Here is a 21,197-nt window from a genome sequence, read left to right on the forward strand (position 1 = left end):
TTTGGCCCCTGGTGCTTTGAATTCTAATCCTTCCACTGGGGCAGCCTGCCTTCAGAATGCTAAAATCACAGCCCAGTGGTTACACCCACCTCAAGGGAAATAGAGACTGCCTGGGGTAATGGGGGTCAGAGAGGAAGGAAGCCCAAGCAGGGGTCATTGTGGGTATAGAGGGCCTCATGGAGGTAGAGGAGCAAGGGAGCCCAGGAGTGGGAGAGGGAACAGGATGGAGCTAGGGGTGGGCAACCAGGGAAGAAGGTCCTCTACTCTGCAACTGTGTACGGGAGTGCCCTGGTCAGGGGGATGCCAAGAAAGAAATGGCCCATCACTGTGTAGATATAACCACCCACAAACATGCTCCTCACCCTGTCCCAGTTGCCACCCTTTGGCCCCAGAACTCCTGGCCTGGGCAGTGGGTTACCTCATTGTTGGTGCCGACATCCAGCAGCACAGGGAGGCACTGCTGCGGATTCACCCCTCCGCACGCTGTGTACAGGGCCAGCTTGCCCACAGGGATGCCCATGCCATAGCAGCCCAGGTCTCCCAGGCCCAGGATGCGCTCCCCATCAGTCACCACCACGGCCTGAAAAACAGCAGGGCACCATCAATCAGGGACAGCACTTCCTGTGACAGAGTGCTCATTTTAGCAGCCCCAGCCCATCAGGCTTGGTGACTGGATGCCCACTGGCTTTGCCGGTGTGAAAGAGCGTGTCTGGGATATGGCCAGAGCATTTATTCACCTGCAGGTGGCCAGTCCTTCCTGGCAGGCTGGTGAGAAACCCTACTGAGAGGAGATGTCAGAAAGATGCCTGCCTTGCATTCTGAGCTTCAGGTGGGGGCTGCAGAAACATCTGGAGGGAAACCACAGCAAGTCACTTCACTCTCCCTCAAGGAAACTAAATAGACACTCTCAGCCTGAGACTTGGGGTGATGGGGAGGGAAGGGCATAATTAAAGGAGAAAATGAAAAATAAGTGTTCGTGCTGCTGCTACAGCTCCAGGGTTTAGAGGCTAATCTAAGTGCTCTCCGACCTACTCCCGGATTATGAAAAATCCGATTTGCAAAGAACAGGGCTCCTTGTGACATCTTCTAGGATCACTATTGCATATGAAATCAGGAAGAGTTTCAAGCTGCACTGGGATTTACCTTTTGCATTTGTCAAAGAATTGCTGAGGGCCTTCTATGTACTAGATGTAGTGCTACTTCAAGGCTTACCTACTGTGAATTAATAGATACGAATGAAGCTGATGATGATGATAGGAATAATTGTATTATTATAATGGATATTCTTTTATTCATTCATTTAATACATATTTATACTTTGCATAAGACATTGTGACAAATTCTGGGGGAGCTTCAGTTTGCACATCTACAAAAACAAATATGCATGGACCCAGCCCTTAAAGGATTAATGGGCCAAAGGAGAGATGGAATGTGTATATTAATAATCGTGATTCTAGGAGGGAAGCTGGACTGCAGCAGAATAGCATAAAGGGTGGCAGAGATTAGAAGATGGGAGGGTAACACTTCATGGGTGAAGGGACACACATGCCCTACCTTGGACAGGTGGAGATTGTGGGGTGTGGGTGGCGATAAGGGCATTTGATACAAAAGAAAGTTAAAATCCAGGGTAGAGGTGCTGGGGGTGGGGAGAATGTAGGGTGTGTTTGGGGAACGAGGAGATGTAGGTTGCAGGAAGGGAAAGAATGGAAAGTTAGACAGGAGTCAGACTGTGAAAGGCCTTGAATGTCTGGCCAAGGAGAGCCCCTCAGGGTAACGGTGAAGTTGTTTGTAGGCCACTCTCACCTGCTCACCAGCACTAGCTCTCTCTGTCTCTAAAAGAGTTAAGTTTATAGGTCCCTCATCCCTTCATTGGAACCTGGCTTTGGATCCACTCTAGGCTACAAATGTCCTGATGGGCTATGAACACCATAGGGTTTGGTTAAATCCATGAAGGTACATTGCTGGGCAATGGGGGTAAAGAGATGAAGAACCATTCTTTCCCTTGAAGAGTTTATGATCTGGTACCCAAAGGACTTATGGGATCTTCTCACTTCCATTCTCTCTCTTTTAGTGGAAATAGGTGTAGAGATTCTTAAAAACATTCCTCTGCTTCTGGAAAAGTGTCTCTGGAGAGTGCAAGAGATCCATGAAAATCATGATATTCTCCCTTAGATTGGTCTACTGCCTCTGTGGAGAGTGCTCACAGACTGCATCTCATGTGACCTTCTCCATAGCCTGGGCAGGTAGGCGGATCTGAGATTGTTATCTGTGCTTCACAGGTGAGCAAACAGAAGCTCAAGACCTTTATTTTCTCCATATATTTGTTAAGTGTCAGCCACATGCCAGGCACTGGCTGGATGTTTCCACATCAGTTATCTTAAAAGATTAGATGACTTAGCAAGGTCATCTTGCTAGTGAATGTGACAGGGCAGGGTTCCTGGTTCAGGGCTCCTTCTACCATCCCAACTGGCTGGGGTAAAGTGCCTGTGATCTTGGCAAAGTCCTGCCCTGCTTTGATGCCACCCTCTCTGCAGCCTGCATCTGACCGCCTCTTGGTAGATCTCCCTGTTAGAGACTATGCCCTCATGCTGCCCCTGGGTGTCCAAATTCTGGGCATTTCTCTATCATCTCTCCTAATTAGAGCTTCCTTATTATGGTTCCCATTCTCTCAGAATCCTTCTCTGTGCTGAATGGGCAGTGAGTGACATGAAGTTAAACAGAGGAAATCTGCTACTCCAGACTGTTATCCCCACAACCCTAGGATGGTGACTGGGCTCTGTAGTGGCACACTTCCAGCCTGGACATGCCTCAGGGCACTCCACTGCATGCCCAGCTCCTCTGAATGAGTGTCTCACCTCCATCTACTGTCCACCCGCAATCCTACCATGCTTATAGTTGAGTTATTGCAACAGTTTCACAACCAGACTCCTTGCCTCTCATCTTCCTTCCCTCCATTCTCTCCTGCCAACCAACGTCAGATTCATTGCGTCAAAAGCCCATTTTCATTATGCCATTCCCAGGCTCAAAGACCCTTAGTGACTTTGAACTGTCCATAGAATAGAGTCCAAAATACTTAACTCTTTAATGATCTGAATCCAACAGACCTTCTGAAACTTATCTCCTGCTACACATCTGTACACAATTGCCTTCTCTGGCCGTGCTGGCCTTCTCATTCTTCCCAGACACACTCTGAATTTGCCTACCATCTCAATCTCTATTCCTTTCTCCTGGAGGGTTCTTCTCCCCATTCTTCAGCAGCATAAATCCTGCTCATTATAATCTACTGAAATTTCTCCTTCCCCTGAATTGCCATATCTACCACACACCCTTCCTGTCTGCTTGCCTGCCTTTCACAAGCGTGTATTAAGGACCCACTGCCTGCCAAGACCCGCACAAGGTGTTATTAAAAGCTTTGATGGTGAAAGCAGCTGGGTTGTTATTTAACTTTGTTTTAAAATGCACATTTTATCTCACAAAACAGCCTTCGTGGTTAATGGCAGGTGCTTTGGAGTCTGATAACCAGTTTTTGAATCTAGGATCCTTGATGATGTGCCATGTGTAATTTTAGATAAATAGATAACTATTCTGAGCTTCAATTCTCCGTAAAATGGATATAATAATAATAATAATAATAATAATAATAATAATAATAATAATAATACTTAACTCCTCAGGTTGTTGTAATGATGAAATAAAATAACATATGTCTCATTTTAACCTGGTGCCTTGTGTAAAGTAAGAATGATGAATAAATGGTTGCTGCTCTTTTGATTGTAATGATGATGATGATTTAGGGCAAAGATTATATCTCAGACTTTGAAATTATTTCTGATCTCTTCAGTTTAGCATGAACACAGAAAGACCATGCAATAATTATCTGTTAAATGAATGAATGAGAAAGAAACCAAGGGGAGACCTTGGCAAATGCAACATTTAAGAAAGTCTGGCCATGAGAAGCTTAATGGCTTTAACCTTGACATCCTCATGCATTGTTATGGCTCCTACTGTCCTCTCTAAGTAGATGACACCTGTAGATAACTGTCTGCTGGACATTGCCACTCAAATGTCCAATAGTCTTCCCAATTCCCACAAGTCCCTAACCAAATGAATCCTCTTTTCCCTCTTACTCCTTTTGAGCCTTTTTACTCTGTTACCCTGTATCTTCCAAGTTCAAAAATGTCCAGTCTTCTTTGATTCTTCTGTGTTAGTCAACCACAGCCAATTGGTCACCAAGTTCTGCTGATTGTGCCTGCTTCCTATTTTAAACATTTGTTCCATTATCTTCATATTATTGCCACTGCCTCGGATCAGATCATCCATCTTCACTTGAGCCACTGCACTGTTCTCCTAACTGGTCTCTCTACTGGATTTTCCCCATTCCATTTCATTTTTTCTGAAGCACACCCAGATATATCACTTTCTTGCCCCCAAATCTCTAATGGTTACTGATGTCTATAAAATAAAGCCCAAACATCTTAGACTGGCACTTAAAGCCTTCCATGGGCTAGGCCCAAGCTGCCCTTTGAATTTCCCCTTTATTCTTTCCATGTTCCATCCAAACTGAAATATTTCCAATTTTGCACAAGGCTTGTACTTTCTTGAATACATGCCATTTTACTTCTCAATTTCTTTATCTCTTTGATACAAATCTTACCACCCTTGCATGTTTCAAGGAACAGTTCAAAAAGCATTTCCCTCCATGAAGCTTCCCTTCTGAATTTTATCACTTCCTTCTCTGAATTCCCATAGCATTTTCCTCACCTACAAAACCTATCACTCCCTTGCTTGTATTATAGTTATGTACATTTCCTTGTGCTTCACTGTAGATTGAAGCTCTTCTGGGGCCAGTAATGGGTTGTGTCATCTTTGATTCATCAGCACTTAACTTGGTGTCTGTAATGTGATACACACTCACAAATGGTGGGCAATGTGATAGATCCAACAGAGAAAACAAAGTGTCTTCTGCACTGAACAGAGTTCAGACCTGCTGTGGATTAACAAGTTCAGAGAGAAGACACTGCACCCTGTTTTTCGTGACATAAATGGACCTTATGCTGGGAGCCACTAGTTCTGTAAATTGTCAAAAGGCTGAGGGCAAACCTGGGCAGTATCCTTGAGCTTTAAAGCCCAGCAACCTTTTCTAGAACAACAGAATCACATTTTCCCTGTTTGGAAGAGTTTTATAATTCATAACTCCCCTGTGTCTTTGATGACTCGGGGGAAGTTTGGGGGAGGCTGTGCCATATTCTTCCTTTGCCCACCTACCTCAGACCTAAGGGCTTTTCTGAATTATTGCACACACCCTTTAGTTTAGGTGGACCCAGTGGGACTGACCCAATACTGACCTGATGATCAAATGTCCTTGCTTGCTCTGGAGCCTCCTTGGACTTGTAGCTATGGTCATAGCTACAAGCGTTGCCCACAGCGCTGTTTATACAACCCTCTTCTTCCTCTTCCTTTTGTTTCATCCTTCCTTCTATCCTCCTCCTCCTCCTCTTCTTCTGCTTCTCCCTCTCTCTCTTTCCACAACAAAAATAATGCACACTTCTTAGTTTCAAATCTTGGTTCCACTCCTCCCTTGCAAAGAACCTAACCTCTCAGCTTCCTTGTCTATAAAATGGGGATAACAATAGTCCCTACCTCTTACGGGGTTGCCATGAAAATCCAATGAGTTAATCTATGTAGAGCACTTGGCATCATACTGCATGAGGTGGATACGATGATATGCTGCCCAGATCCTCCTGCAGGAACGAAAGAGTTATTTTCCCAGCTGTATCCTCAGATATCAGCCCACTTAGGGGAATTTCCTCTACTGAAGAGAGCCACCTTGCCCAAAGCCACACTTCCTTCCAAGGGCAGCCCAATACAGGAATCTAAAGGCCCACTCCGCTGCCTCACTTCTGGATGCCTTTGAAGGGCCATCCCAGGTCTAGAGCCTCTCAGGGTCTCAGCGGAGCCTTGCTTGAGATCTTACTGCAGCCCAACCTCTCCTTCTGCTCTATCCTGTTTCCTTCCTTCTCACAAGTGTTGACTGACCAAAGAGCATTCCCTAATACATCTCTGAGACTGTTTTTCAGGAAATCTAACCTCTGACAATGAGGACAGAGTGGGGTTTAACACAAACTGGGCCAATGCATGATAGGTAGGCACTTGGCACTAGCAATCCGGTCTAAATATAAACACCTAAGTGGCTGTTTACAGAGGATGTGCCCAGTAGCAGAGGAGGGTCCCTTGGCTCTCAGCACCTCCTCCTGCGAAGCTCCTGGGACTGGGGTGAGGGAGAGATTTAGGAGCTTGGGAAAACTGTTAGGGAGGAGGCTATTCTCAGCTGGACCTTCCTATAGGCTCCAGGCAATGGCCACTGTGGGAAAGAGTCAGAAAAGCAGTTCTCACTCCTCTTTGTGATTTACGCTGGACAGCTCAAGGCAGCCTGGCCTGGCCTGCCCCCTCCTTCCTGAAAAGCAAGGTCCACAAAACCTCATGGTCTCCCCAGCCCTGGACTTTGGCTCCATTTCCCTCGCAGCCTACTTTTCTTACTTTGCAGTTTTCAACTCTGCTTTCTTTCTGGGAAACCATAGAAAGTCATTTTTTACTTTCTGAGTTGATTCAGAGGCTACTCTGAACCACTCCTCTTCTCTAGGCAAGCAGCTAGCAACAGGTCTAAAGATACCTGTGCCTTGAAAAACTCTGTCTCCCCCACTTAGCAGTTGCTGGAGAAGTGACTTAGGACCACAGCTCTGGGCTGGGCACCAACACTTAATTGTGGGTAACCTCAGACAAGTCACTTAACCTCAGTTTGCTCATCTGAGACACAACCCTACACATTCTTTTTTTTTTTTTTTTTTGAGACAGATTCTTACTCTCTCTCCCAGACTGGAATGCAGTGGCCTGATCTCAGCTCACTGCAACCTCCACCTCCCAGGCTCAAGTGATTCTCCTGCCTCAGCCTCCCGAGAAGCTGGGACTACAGGCGTGTGCCACCACACCCAACTAATATTTGTATTTTTAGAAGAGACGGAATTTCACCATGTTGGCCAGGCTGGTCTTGAACTCCTGACCTCAGGTGATCTGCCCACCTCGGCCTCCCGAAGTGCTGGGATTACAGACGTGAACCACCATGCCCAGCCCTTTTTTGTTTTTGTTTTTGAGACAAGAGTCTTGCTCTGTTGCCCAGGCTGGAGTACAGTGGCACAAGGCTCACTGCAACCTCTGCCTCCCGGGTTCAAGCTATTCTCCTGCCTCAGCCTCCTGAATAGTTGGGACTACAGGTACCTGCCACCACGCCCAGCTCATTTTTATATTTTTAGTAGAGATGAGGTTTCACCATGTTGGCCAGGCTGTGCTCAAGCTCCTGACCTCAAGTGATCCGCCCGCCTCAGCCTCCCAAAGTGCTGGGATTACAGGCGTGAGCCACCATGCATGGTCTCACTCCTACACATTTCTTCAGGACCCACATTGGGGGTTTCAGAAGTCCTTACTCCAGCTTCTCCCAGTGACTGTGGGAACAGAATGAAGTAGTAAAGAAGAGGTTCTGCATCAGTTCCCAAGTGCTATGAAAAAATGATGAGCAGAGATTCCCTACCTAGGTAGGGAGACCTTCCTCTCCACTTTCTAAAGTAACTGGAAAATACACATCGGAAAACAAGAAAGACTGTGGCTTGGAAATTCTAAACCTTTAAAAGGGCATCTAGGGGTGGGGGGAGAGGAATCTCCAGAAAAAGGCCAGTGAGTAGGACAGGGAGGGGTCCGGGGTAAGCCAGAGGCAGTCCAATCAGCTCTAGTGGACCTGTTTACATGCCAGACTACAGGCCCAATATTCAGAGCTCCTGGCTTTTCCAGAGAAGCCAGAAATCCAAGTGCTTGGATATATATTTCTCATGAAATCTCCTGATTTAAAAATATTGCCTACAAATTCAAAATGTTAGAAAACCACTAAGAGCGAAATCAAATATGTTTAGGGGTCAAATTGTTTGACTGCTCATTTGTGGCCTGTGATTCCCAGGTAAGGGAGCCCCCTCAGGCCCTGACTGTACTGCGGTGTGGGCTACAGCTGCCTCCACCACCTCCAGTGATGACAATATCCATTCAAGTGCCCTTTGATGTGTATAGACTTTATCATAGTTAATCCTCACAATAGGAAAGCAAAGCTCAGAGAGGATATCTGCACATGCAGCAGGTAAGTGAAGCTTCAAGGCCAGAATCTGGGGCTGTCTTATTGCAAAGCCGGGTCTGATTCCTCTATGTAGTCGCTGGGACTGTCTCCAGGTTTCTTCAAAATGAGACAGGAATAAAGGATGGAGGTGGTCCCAGGCACTCACCTGTGTACTCTGCAGTACCACAGGGTGGGTGGGCAGCCAGTGACCTGTCTGCCCCTTGTCCTCTGGGGTCCTCTTTTTGGCAGCACAGATGCAGTGTACTGTCACTGTTTCTGGATCAGTCTTTCTAACTAGATTTCAAGCTCCTTGAGTATGCGCTCGTATATATTCTCTGTTCCTGAACCTCCAGGGAGCTCTTCCAGAGTAGATGTTTACTAAAAGATGGGTGAATGCAACTGAATTCAATATCATGATCCCGAATCTGCTCATGCAACTTAACATTCTCCTAGAGGCTCTGGATGTCTCTCTTATTTGGGGCCTGCTGGAGTCCTACCTTTTCCAGGGTGCCTAAAGCCCTGTTTCTCTTCCTCTAAAATCACAACGGTTGTGGTCTCCATCTCTTTGGCAATTAGCATTCAGTAATTAGAAGGTTCTCAAAATATGTTTATTGAAGTCAATAGATATTTAGCTCCTAAGGTTCTATTTTGAATTTACATCTTGGTTTCCCAACCACAATACGAAGCAATTTGACGGCAGGGTCCATGTTTTTCTCATTTTTCATTCCTCACAGCAAGGCCCTTGATACAGTTGTGCCCTGATAAGAGGAACAATTGAAACCTGAAATTGAGGCCATGATCCCCTCACCAAGCCCCTGTGTCAGCTTGGAGGAAAGGGTGCCTTTTTGTTAAACAGAGGTACCTTTTCATCATTCTTTCTAGTTCCTCATAATTTGCACAAAAGCACTGAAAATATTAGTGGAGAACCTCCTGGCACAGTATCTGTGACACGGAAGATGCACAGCATGTCTATCAATTGAATTCATTCAACTCTGTAAGCATCTACTGAGTGCCTCCTATGTCCAAGTTTTCCCCATGGTTGAACTGTCCAGGAAGGTGAGTGAAAGAGATAACTTTACAGGACCCCAGCAGCATATCCACTCAGATTAGTCCATCCAGTAAGCTGGCTTCCCTTAATGTCCTCAAGATTTTATTATAGATTCATGCTAGACATGATCTGGAAACTTGCTTCTCTGGGCCTGGGACCAAAACCTGCAGGGCCTGCAGGACATATACCTGGAGTCTAAGCAGATAAGCAGGAGGGAGAAGCACAAGGCAAAATGATACCCAGACACAGATGTAAAAAATGAGCTAGGACTAAAGTCCCAGGGCCTTGGCTATGGCTCAAGTCTGGCTCCTGAGGGCCAAGGTTCTGTCCCCAACCTGGTCTGTTTTTAAATAATAGCATTACCTGGAGAGAACCAGGAGTGGGTGGGACATAAAGGGAGGTAGACAGAAAGAAGCTATATTTGGTGTCCAGTGGAGAAGGGTGGAGGGTCTCAAGGAATGGGCAGGGAAAATGAGAGAGCGGCCATGGTCCTCTCTTTGGCAGCACGGACACAGTGTACTGTCATTGCTTCTGGATCAGTCTTTCTAACTAGAGTTTGAGCTCCTCGAATATGGGCCCATATACCTTCTCTGTATCTGAACCTCCAGGGAGCTCTTCCAGAGTAGATGTGTTGGAGTACCATGGCCTCCCAGGCAAGGCAGGGTGATGTGAGCATTGGCCTTGAAAGTTTCTTGTACTATGCTTGGTCAGCACCAACCCCTCCCCAGCTCAGGTGCCAAAAATGCCCTCACCACCCAGCCAGTGGATATTCTGCATTTTTGCCTCACCCATTTTGTTTCCAGAAGTAACAATGATCTTAGATACCAGAACCCCTCAAACTCCTCCATAGACATCTCTATAGCAGGAGGAGATCTGGGGATTTAGCCACAGGCTAATACATTTCTACAAAGTTGCATGTTTTATGTATAAAAATTAACATCACTAGGCACGGTGGCTCACGCCTGTAATCCCAGGACTTTGGGAGGCCTCGATGGACAGATCACTTGAGCCCAGAAATTCAAGACCAGTCAGGGCAACATGGCAAAACCCTATCTCTGCAAAAAAATACAAAAAATTACCCAGGCATAGTGGCCCATGCCTGTCGTCCCAGCTACGGGGGGAGGCTGAGGTGGGAGGATCACCTGAGCCCAGGAGATTGAGGTTGCAATAATCTGTGACTGCACTCCAGCCTGAATGACAGAGTGAGACTCTGTCTCAAAAAAAAAAAAAAAAAAAATTAAGGCAACTTTTGCATTCTATAATATATATTGTTTGGTATATAGAAATGTTTTCTTCTTAAATTTTTGAGTAAAACAGATGCTCCTGGAAGAAGTGGCAGGTTTATTTTGTCACTCTACATTTATGCCCCTCATCCCCACCCCCACACTGCTGTGTACCCTCGGGGTACACATACCCAAATGTGAAGATATTGTCCATCATAGGCTTTTACTCTTGGTACAGAATGTCCTCACTCCACAGTCTAGTCTCTCCACTACCTAACTGTCCACAGCCTACCCCTAAATTCAAGGCCCAGCTCCACTGTCACTTCCCCAGGAAGTCATCCCTGAATCTCCTCAGGCTAAAAATCATCATTGCCTCTAGAAGAACACCCTCAGTTCTTTTCGTGTACTTTATTTATCTCTGGACAAGTTCCATCTTGTTAGTCTTTTGTGCCTTTGGCTTATTTTCCACATAACATGTCAGCTACTCGAGAAGAGGGTCTTTGCCTGATTTCTCTCTGCGTCTACCATGGAAACTGGCACCATATATTTAGCAAGGACTCAACACATGCTGAACATATCTTCAGACTAATAATCACAATAATGAAGGGCAATGTCACATGGATGCCTGGTTAATGCAAACCTCTGCTCTGTGGTGTATTTGTACTTGGCTGTAACAGGTCTGTGGCTTAGGAATGGGGGGTAGTATGCTGCCTTCAGTGTCATAATGGCTCATTTTATAGCTGGAAATGACTGGTTTAGGCTGAAACGATTCACCCAACAATGATTAAATAGCAATGAAAACGGGATCATACCTTAATATTGTCTTCTGGCCAAGAGTTCAGCATTGTTGCAAGATGACCTTTGTCATGAATGGTGATGAACAGTCCACTAAAAGAAATAAAACACGTACACACAGAGAAACCAGGCAGTCAGACTAGGAACTGAGCAAAGTCCATAGTACTAGGTATTGCATTAATTAAATTTGCCCATAGACCTGGGCAAGAAAGTTTCCTGCCCGAAGCCCCAGCAGTTTAGAGGGTCATCCTCTGGCTTTCTTCCAATTGCTTCTCTCCACAGGGCAAGGAGTCCATGGGGCCATGGGGTGTGCCCACATGGAGCCTGTGTTCCCCAGAGTCTGTGCCCTTCTTTCCTTCCTCTAGACCAGTACCCAGGATGCCAGAATTCCCTGACCGAATGGCCCCAAGGCTGATTCCAGGGACTGTTTGGGCCTCTTCTCCAGGTCCCTCCTCCCAAGTACAGACCACACTGCAGTAGCTGGATCCCTAGGCCTGAGTCCATGACTGAAACTTGGACATGTGGGTTGGGATGTTCAGACACATGTGCATGAGGTTCTTGCAGTGGGGGATGGAGCTGGGGATGGGAAGAGAGGTTAGTGACAGTCTTGAGCTACTCCATCATCACACACACACACACACACACACGCATGTGCGAAGGCAATGGGGGTTGGCCAAGAGCAGACAGATACCGGAGGGGTATCAAGCTTTGAAAGCAGGAATTATACCTTTTGGGATTTGCAAGTTTGCAGCTTTTTGCCTGAAGGCAGTCCAATCTGCAGGCAACTTGGGGCAACAGAAGGCCAAAGTCTTAATAGCTTGAGGTATCAGATAATAGAATTGGGGCTAGAAGAGAAGCCAGGAAATGAAGAGGGGGTGGGTTCTGGAAGGGAATAAGCCACAGAAAGGATAAACTCCCCAATCTACCCAAATTATTGGCTGACCACTAAACTATGCACACACAGGGGGATTGGCCAAAAAAAAAAAAAAAAAAAAATACAGCTGGAATCTGAAAGAACCAAGCAAAGATTTAAGTTGTTGCTGATTAGGAGAGACAGAGTTGAGAATTTGAGTCCAGCCAAATCAACTCCCTTCTAGAACAAACATTACTCATCTGAGAAATAAAACAGAATCCAGAGTCCATAGAATCTAGGGTACATTGAAGTCCATTGTAATATTCTGCTTACTTTATATATGTAAGAAATTTTCCATAATAAAAAAATTAAAACAAAATAAAACACCAAAAAAATCACTGAACCCCAAACTGTTCTTGACCTCCACATTTCTTGCCAGGACTGTTCTTTCACTCTCCTCCCTTCCATTGCCAAACTTCCTAAAAGCACTGCCTACACTAACTGCTTCCATTTGTTCATCTCCCATTCATTTCTCAACCCACTGCAGTATGTCTTGTCTCATCATCATGCTACCAAAACTGCTCTTGCAAAGGCTACCAATGACCTTCACATTCCTAAATGCAATGAACACTCATCAGTCCCCATTTCCTTTGTCTTCTTGGTAGCATCTGACACTTTTCATCACTCCCCTACCCAACTTTTGGCTTTTGTGACTCCATTTTCTTTGAATTTTCCTCCTTCTTCTCTGTGGCTCCTTCTCGGTCTCTTATGTTGGGTAAGTCATCCCGCCATTATGCATTAAAGTTCCTCAAAAATCTGTACTATGCCACTTTTTTTCTTACTCTTATTCTTTCTATTTGTGATCTTATCAATACCCAAGGCTTTTGGCCAATGACTCTCAAATATCTATAGACCAGCGTTTCTCACCTTTGGCACTATTGACATTTTGGGTTGGATAATTCTTTGCTGTGAGGGGTGTGGTTGTCCTGCACATTGTAGCATGTTTGGCAACATCCTTGGCCTCTACTTTCCAGATACCAATAGCACCTCTCACTACATTGTGACAACCAAGAATATCTCCAGACCTTGGCAAATGTCCCCTGGAGGAAAAAAAATTATCCCTGATTTTAGAGCCACTGCACTAGACCTTTTATTTAGCTGCCTACCTGATATTTCCCTGTGCATACCTCAAAGGTACTTCAAACTTAGCATGTACCAAACCAAATTTATCATCTAATCTTCCACCATTATGACTCAAAGACAAGAAAATACAAAGACTCAAGACAAAACTGATTCTCTTTCCTACTCCCTTTCTCAGTGAATATTTCCCCGACAGAACTAATTTAACAATTCCAACCCCTTGAAATCATCCTTGGTGGTCTCCTCCCTTCTTTTATACAACCCATTGCCAAGTTCTTCTTCTGTACTTTCTAAATAACTCCTGGTTCAAACATTTCTTTCATCAGTAACACTACCTCCTTTATCCAGGCTTCCAATTTCTGTTGCCTGAAGTGCTGCAATAACCTTGTAACATCCACTCTGGCCTCTCTCCTATTTTCTATATGCTAGTGAGAGTGATGTTCTTGAAATCAATGACTCATTGTTTTACTTCTTGTGCTAAAAATAGAATAAAGACCAAAGTCCTCAACATGCCTACCGAATCTTGTCTGGCTCTTGCCAACTTCCTTACTTCATCTTGTTCCACTCCTCTTCTCACTCCACACTCTTCAGCCACACTGGTCTTTTTCCATTCCTTTATGTGCCATGTTCTTCCTACTCCAGTACTACTTTGAAACCGCCTTTGCAAAGATTATGACAGTGAGAGAAATCTAGCATGGCTGACTTCATTTTGCTTCTAGTCTCACAGGCTGGCTGTCCTCACTCATTATTGGGCAGGGCCAGGCTAACCATGGGAGGAATTTAGTTTCTAATTTAACTTTGAAGCAAGTGTGATAATAGTCTCTCCATGAAACTGATCCCTTCCTTGTTCAGTTTTGGGGGCTGAAACTGCCTTTGTAAGACTAAGGAAAGGCCGCAAGATTAGGATTATGGAAAGGGCCTGACCTCTGATAAAATGTAGGCATAGTTTCTATAATCCCTTGCTGCTTAACAGCCATGTGGCTCGAGGTCACAAGATTTTTGATTTCCCTAGTTGCTCCTATAGATAACATCACTATTATAGACCTAAGATTGGTCTTTTGAGATGTTCTTCAGATCTTTGCATTCTGGCAACCAACTGACCCCACCAAGACCCATGACTCGTGACTCAAATGGTCCTGTGGCCCCTACCCGGAGGTGGGCTCAGTGCACAAGAACCATTTTCCACACTCTTATCATTTCATCCCCAATCAGCAGTGCCCATTCCCTAGCCTCCTGCCCACCAAATTATCCATAAAATCCCCAGCGTCTGAGTTCTCAGGAGGCTGAGCCACTCCCTCCTCTCAGCTGCCTTGTGTCAATTAAACCCTTCCTTTACTGCAATACTATGGTCTTCGTGAATTGCTTTTGTCTATACAGTGGGCAAGAAGAACCCATTGGGCAATTACAAGTTCACATACCATTCCTTCTGCCTAATACACATGCTTCTCCTCACTCTTTAGTTAATTCATACTCATGCTCTTGATAACTTCCAATTCAAAGTAGAGGCTCTCTCCTGTATGCTCTCAAAGTACTCCATCCCTATATAAACAAACTTGTCACATTTATTTGTGTGGCTGTTTGATTAATAATCCCCATCCCCCTCATTAGGCTGTGAACTTCAGAGGGCAAAGTGTGCATCTATTTTTGTTGTTATTGTTCACCACTGTATCCCTAAACTTAGTCCATAATAGATGCACAATGCACAATTTCTGAATAAATGGAAAATGAATACATGAAAGATGATAATGATAGTTGAGGGATGAGGATGAAAAGTGTTGAATAAAGCTGGAAGAGAGTTGGAACAAAGGCAACTTGTGTGTGTGCTATGTTGTATCATGTTCAAGGGATCATGTGGGTTGTGCTGTTGCCTGTGGTTTAGGGCAGGAAGATGAGCACGTGGAGATGGTAGATGAACCAGGAAAGAGGCAAACACCAGACTTTAAGACTTGGGGAGTACAGGGCTCCATTTACCGCACTGAAGTGCGGCAGGGTAGGTATTTGAATTAACTTACTCATGAGATTTGAGAGCAAGGTCCAGGTGAAGGGTACCAGAATATGCCATCCTAAAATGTGCCTATTTGACCTGTAGATTATTTTGAGCTAAAGACCATCTAGAATCACCAGAGGCAGGAAAAGCTCTAAAAACAGGGCACAAGTTTTTCTTTTGTAAAGGAAATTTACTTCTATAAAGGAAATCTCCACTTGCAGAGATGGCTCTTTCTCCCCTACCAGGAAGAGGAAGACTCTTAACAACTCTTATCAATGGAGAAGGCAAACAAAGGGGTAAGATCCATGCACTATTTTAGACCTTACCAAAGCTCTGGTGTGGTTAAACACAGGATAGGTGTGAATACTTAAATTATCTGTGTACATTAAAATAGGCCCTCTTTGTTGAAGATAAGAAGGAGAGGGAGGAGGGACACTTAAAATGAACATTTTTACATTTAAATTTGAGCTACTAAAATTTCAAAGGACTCTTTTTTCTTTTTCTACATGTATAATTTCATGCTCTGCTCTGCAAAAATAACACCTTTTGAAATGTGTTAAGAGCTTTTAACCACTTCTCAAAGCGCTTTTCCATCTATTGCCTAAACTGCAGCTAGCTACAAAGGATTTTGAAAGGATTGCCCTGGCTGGGGATTTTGAGATGTCTAGTCCAAAGACTTTATTTTATAAATAAGGACACTAAAGTCCAGAGAGGTGAAGTCACTTGTCCAAGGTCACACAGCTCATGAGCAGCTGGGTCCACCTGAACCAGGATCCTGAGTCCGATGCACTTTCCACTAATGCAAAATATTGGTTTTCTCAAGGATCTAGTTCTTGACAGACACCTAGAGGTGGGAAGTGTACCAAACAGAAATGCACATTGGGGTCCCTAATAGTTTTCTTTGAAGTATATTGAGGAAGTAAAATGTGCAGGGCTAGGGATTATGATGATAAGCAAATGTATTGCAGGTCCCAGCCAGAACCTTGCCCATCCTTCCATTTCCTGGTAGTACTGCATCTAAAGCAGCTCAAAGAAGATATAGTACCCCCAGGGAAGAATACCTCTTCAATGACCTCGGCAATGTATTCACAGATTTAGCCTATTTTCATTCTGAAGATACCATTTTCTTTAGCAGTAACTAGTGATGGGGTTGGTTCTTATCTGTTTCCATGATGATATGGTGGTTCCGGGTCCCCATCCAAATCATCTTGAATTGTAATCCCCATGTGTCAAGGGAGGAACCTGTAATCCCCACATGCAGAGAGAGGGAGGTGAATGGATCATGGGGGCAGTTTCCCACATGCTGTTCTTGTGATAGTGAATGAGTTCTCATGAGATCTGATGGTTTTATAAGCATCTGGCATTTCCCCTGCTTGCACTTCTCTCTCTTGCCACCTTGTGAAGAAGGTGCCTGCTTCCCCTTTGCCTTCCGCCACAATCATAAGTTTCCTGAGGCCTCCCCAGCCACGTGGAACTGCAAGTCAATTAAATCTCTTTTCTTTATAAATTACCCAGTCTCTGTTATTTCTTTATAGCAGCATGAGAATGGACTGATACACATGAGATTCTGATCACCTGAGGAATGCAGACACTCACCCCTCTGCATTCCTTCTTAGTGGCTTCAGGAAGAATATTTAGGTGCCTCAGGAGGTGCTCCTACCTAGGCCTGCTTAGTTTCACCCTGAGATCTCAGACCCACAGGAGTCCCTGAGGCTGGGATGGGGATTTTCAAGGGATTTCCAATCATACAAAGCACTGACAAGTGATGAGGCTTCAAACAACTCAAGTGACGGTTCACAGAAATGTTAGAGAGAATGTAGCATAGACTAGGGGTTTAATGTATGTGCTTTGCAAATGCAGGCTTGAAACCCAGCTCTATTACTTCCTAGCTACATGGCTATGAATAGGTTACTTCCCTTCCTCAAGCTTCAGTTCCTCATGTGTAAAATGGAAGAAGTGACACCACCTGCGCCATACACTTATTTGTTACAATGATTAAATAAGACAATGTATCTTTAAAAAATATATTACAGTGTCTGCTGGCCCATAGTAAATACATAACAAATGGTAGCTCTTAGTGTTGCTGATCTTAGTGCAGAGGTTAAAAAGTGTGGGCTGGGGAGTCAGATCGCCTGGGCTCAGATGCTGGCAAAATGTCCAGAGAGATATTTGGCTCATAGTAAGTGTTTGGTAAATGTTTGTAAATAATTACAAATTAGTGTTTTAGCTAGAATCATCTATTTCAATATGCATGTTTGTCAGGAGCCATGATGGATAGTTATATGTGTTACTGAAATAAGAAGACGGTTGTAAATAAAGTATGGCAGGTAGAAAATCTTTCATTATGTGGGTCACTGAGTAGGAACAAAATAGAAGGATCTTTGATGATGCACAATTGGGACTAATTTTCCATGTTCCCCACAAAAGCTAATATTCAATGAGAAAGAGATCAAGGGAAAACATGTCACAAAAAGGCAACATTTATTTTTATTTAATGAGCTTTTTTTGAGTATCTCTGTTCCAGGGACACTGGCAGGCCCTTTATGTACATTGTCATAATGCTGTTGCAACACTATCCAGAGGGCATCGCCATCATTTTACAGATGAGATTAAGAGGTAGATCTGTGAAGGTGGAGGTGAGATTAGAACACAGGTCTCTTAGATCCCAGAAACATGGCCCCTATAGGTGTGTGACTTGGAACTAGTCACTTCACCTCTCTGTGCCTTAGTTTTCTCAGCAGTAAAATGGGGACAATGGTTTCTCCATTACAGGAATGACTGTGAGAATCAAACAAGGCAAATTTGCAAAATCTCTGCACACTGTAAAACTCTGTAGACACATGAATCTTAATATTTGTCTAACCTTGTCCAGTATGCTAAGTTTGAAGGGGGTGCTAAAGGGAGCCTCCCTGAGATCCCGCTGATATGGTTTCCTGGCAGCTCTTTATGGATGATTGGGGTAGTGATTTAGGTGCCAAGGAGCTCTCTGTATTCCACAGCTGGGTCTGTTTCAATCTTCTCTCCTTGAGAATGAGTCAAAACCCCTGGGAATGAATGATGTCCTTGAGGCACTGCCTTTGACAGCTAATGTGACATGTTTAAAGTGGTATTATCCTGCTCTGAGGCACAATGGGAGGCAGGAAGGTGGGAAGACACAGGAAGACACAGGCCAGGCTCTGCAGAGGTGCAGAAACATTTCCAGCTTTTGAGCAAATTATAGGCTGCCCGGGGATCCCAAGGCGCTAAACATCCTGCAGTGAGTTACTGCAACCTGAACACTCATCAAGGCTAATGACTCCTCTGATTCATTAGAATGCAACTTCTTTTGCTACTCCTAGAGCTGAGAACATGGGCATCTGGAATAGAAGCAGTCATGGAAATCTTGCCTTTAATAGCCATTAACTGGAACAGGACAAAAACAAAAATAATTTTAGCTACTGATTACTTCTCCCAAGTTTTTCCTGTTTACTTCAGGGAATCAATTTTGGAACTTGAGGGATGGAAAAATATATGGTGGATATGGCATGCTGCCTACCTATGGAATCCAGGGTTTAAACAAATAGATGTCTTGCTTTACATAAAATACAGTCTATTCCTGAAAAGTTGTGAGTAAATAAAATCTCTCTCTCTCTCTCTGTATGTATGTATGTGTGTGTATATATATATATATATGTTTTAAGAGATGGAGTCTCACTCTGTCACCCAGGCTGGAGTACAGTGGCATGATCTCTGCTCACTGCAACCTCTGCCTCTCGGATTCAAGTGATTCTCCTGCCTCAGCATCCCAAGTAGCTGGGACTACAGGCATGTGCCACTATGCCCAGCTAATTTTTGTATTTTTACTAGAGATGAGATTTCACTATATGTTGGCCAGGCTGGTCTCAAACTCCTGACCTCAAGTGATCCACCCACCTCAGCCTCCCAAAGTGCTGGGATTACAGGCGTGAGCCACCGTGCCTGGCCTAATGTCTATATCTAAAATTATATTGTATGTGTACTCAGGAGGTTGCTGTTTAAAGGGAAGCTACAGGGAATTGCTCAGGAACATACATCACTGTCCCCTGACTCATGGCTTTCACATTTGGACTTTCCTACTTTCGTTTCCAAAAAAGACCACAGGTTCTCTCTTGGCTGGTGCTTGGTCATCAGGGCCCACTGACCAAACGAGTGGCCAGAGAAGGGGCACAGCTTCTGCTGCATGGAGCTTTGGGTTAAGTACACAGAGAGGGAAGGGAACGGTCATTTAACAAAAATTGCACTGAGTACCTGATCTATTCCTTCAAATACTTATTTCATTTGTTCTGAAAGGCATATTTATTATGGGCTGTTCATCCTGGAACAGGGTTGAAACTTCTTTCTGTCCATTCATGGAAGCAATTCGTTCTGTTCTCTAAATATATTCTGTTCTGTCTTGCAGGCACAAGGCAGGCTGCCTTTCCATGATTTGTTGAAATAAAGCACAGCCCGGTGACCTGCTTTGGCCAATGAAATGCAACATGACACCTCTGGGTGGGAGTGTTTCAGAGTCAGTGTGATTTACCATCTTCTCTCTTTCTTTTTGCCATATAACCTGTAGAGTTCCAGATAAGACTACTTCATTAGCCTGCATCCGGTGTGAGGGTGACATAGAGCACAGTGCCTAGATGTGGGGGTCAGAGACGCATGGTGCAGAGCACAGAATAAACTGTGCTTTAGGCATTGAGATTTTAGGGTTGTTTTTTCCTCAGCATAATGTGGCTAGGAAACATTTTGTTTGTTCAATAAAAATGTCCAGAGATGCTCAGTTCCAATTTAATCAGAGCTCCAACCTGTCGACATGTTGGAGCTCTGATTAAAGTGGAAGTGAGGGAACCCCCTTTTTGAGGGACTGTGCACTGGTTTTCATCTCAGCAGCCACTGTTCTTTCAACAGACCTCTGGCAATGAGAGCAAAGGAAAAGAATTCCTTTTGGGAAATGATGTTATGACACTGGGAGGTAGTAATTGATATTTAGGAAATTATATCTCTGATGCATATCTCCTCCCATGAGACTTATGTTCCCTGAGGGCAGGATGACATTTGTTCCCAGGGCCTAGTGTAGCACCAGGCACAAGGCAGGTACTCTATAAGCGATGTATGTGTTAGGTATGGTAAGCTGTTCAGAATATGGGTGCTGGAAGGAGGTGGAGCTGGGCTTTTATTTTGACAGTTGTAAACTAGGCATATAATAATGTTTACTTCGAAGTATTTATATGAAGATTAAATAAAAGAATATATATCAGGAACATGGCCTAGGGCTTGGCATGTGGTAAATTCTCCAAAAGTGGTAGCTGATATTGGTTACTTATGGTAGAGAGTGGAAAAATACCCAAACCTTTTGAGTGAGAAAAATTTCCAGCCATTTGAGTTATGTCCCTCAGGAAAATATGTTGAAATTTGAAGTTGTGAAGGCTGTCCCATCCCCAAATATGCCATCTCGTTAATTGATTATTTAGAGTTGAAAACACTTGGAGAAATTGTAGTTTCAGAAAGGGAGAGCTGACCTGTCTTTTCCTGCATGCAGCCTATGATAAAGATTCCTCTGGGAGGGGTAACCTCTCCATACCAGGGGAGAAAATGCCCTTATCATGAGAGACTTGGAAATGGAGGCTGCGATCGACTTGAATAAACATACTTAACAAAGTAACGCTTATCATCATCCACCTGTTTTACATTCCCCATATATCTTCCAGTGACTCCCCTAGGAAATTTACTACACCCAGCCAGATTTTCTTTGTCCTGTCATTTCTTCTCGAATTTATCATTCTTCATCCAAAATGCACAAAAGCATCTTGCTTTGGCCACTTCTACAGACTTCACTCTCTTAAGATCTCCATGTATATGTAAAACTAACACAATTTGTTTATTTTTCTCTTATCTGCCTGGTGTCAATTTGACTTCTAGAACCAGCTGAAGAGCCCACTAAAAGCTATAATGGGGTGGTGGAGGTGATCTCCAGCTCCCCACAAATTCTAATGTCG

General features: G+C 44.2%; 2 protein-coding genes across 5 annotated transcripts in view; one reads left to right on the forward strand and one right to left on the reverse strand.

The window, feature by feature from the left end:
* The window catches only part of LOC100444151 (protein tyrosine phosphatase type IVA 1-like), a 145,683-nt gene that overhangs the window by 75,550 nt on the left and 48,936 nt on the right, over positions 1-21,197 (forward strand). The gene's annotated exons all lie outside the window — the stretch shown is intronic.
* ME3 (malic enzyme 3) overlaps positions 1-21,197 on the reverse strand; it is a 231,188-nt gene that overhangs the window by 63,963 nt on the left and 146,028 nt on the right. For all 3 annotated transcript variants that reach the window (XM_054526171.2, XM_024254749.3, XM_024254750.3), the window contains 2 exons: positions 11,236-11,311; positions 419-580 (listed from right to left, as the gene is read on the reverse strand). In XM_054526171.2, coding sequence (XP_054382146.1) covers positions 419-580; positions 11,236-11,311 — 238 coding nt within the window. The remainder of the gene's footprint in view (positions 1-418; positions 581-11,235; positions 11,312-21,197) is intronic.

This window comes from Pongo abelii, chromosome 9 (assembly GCF_028885655.2).
Source record: "Pongo abelii isolate AG06213 chromosome 9, NHGRI_mPonAbe1-v2.0_pri, whole genome shotgun sequence".
Lineage (NCBI taxonomy): Eukaryota > Metazoa > Chordata > Mammalia > Primates > Hominidae > Pongo > Pongo abelii.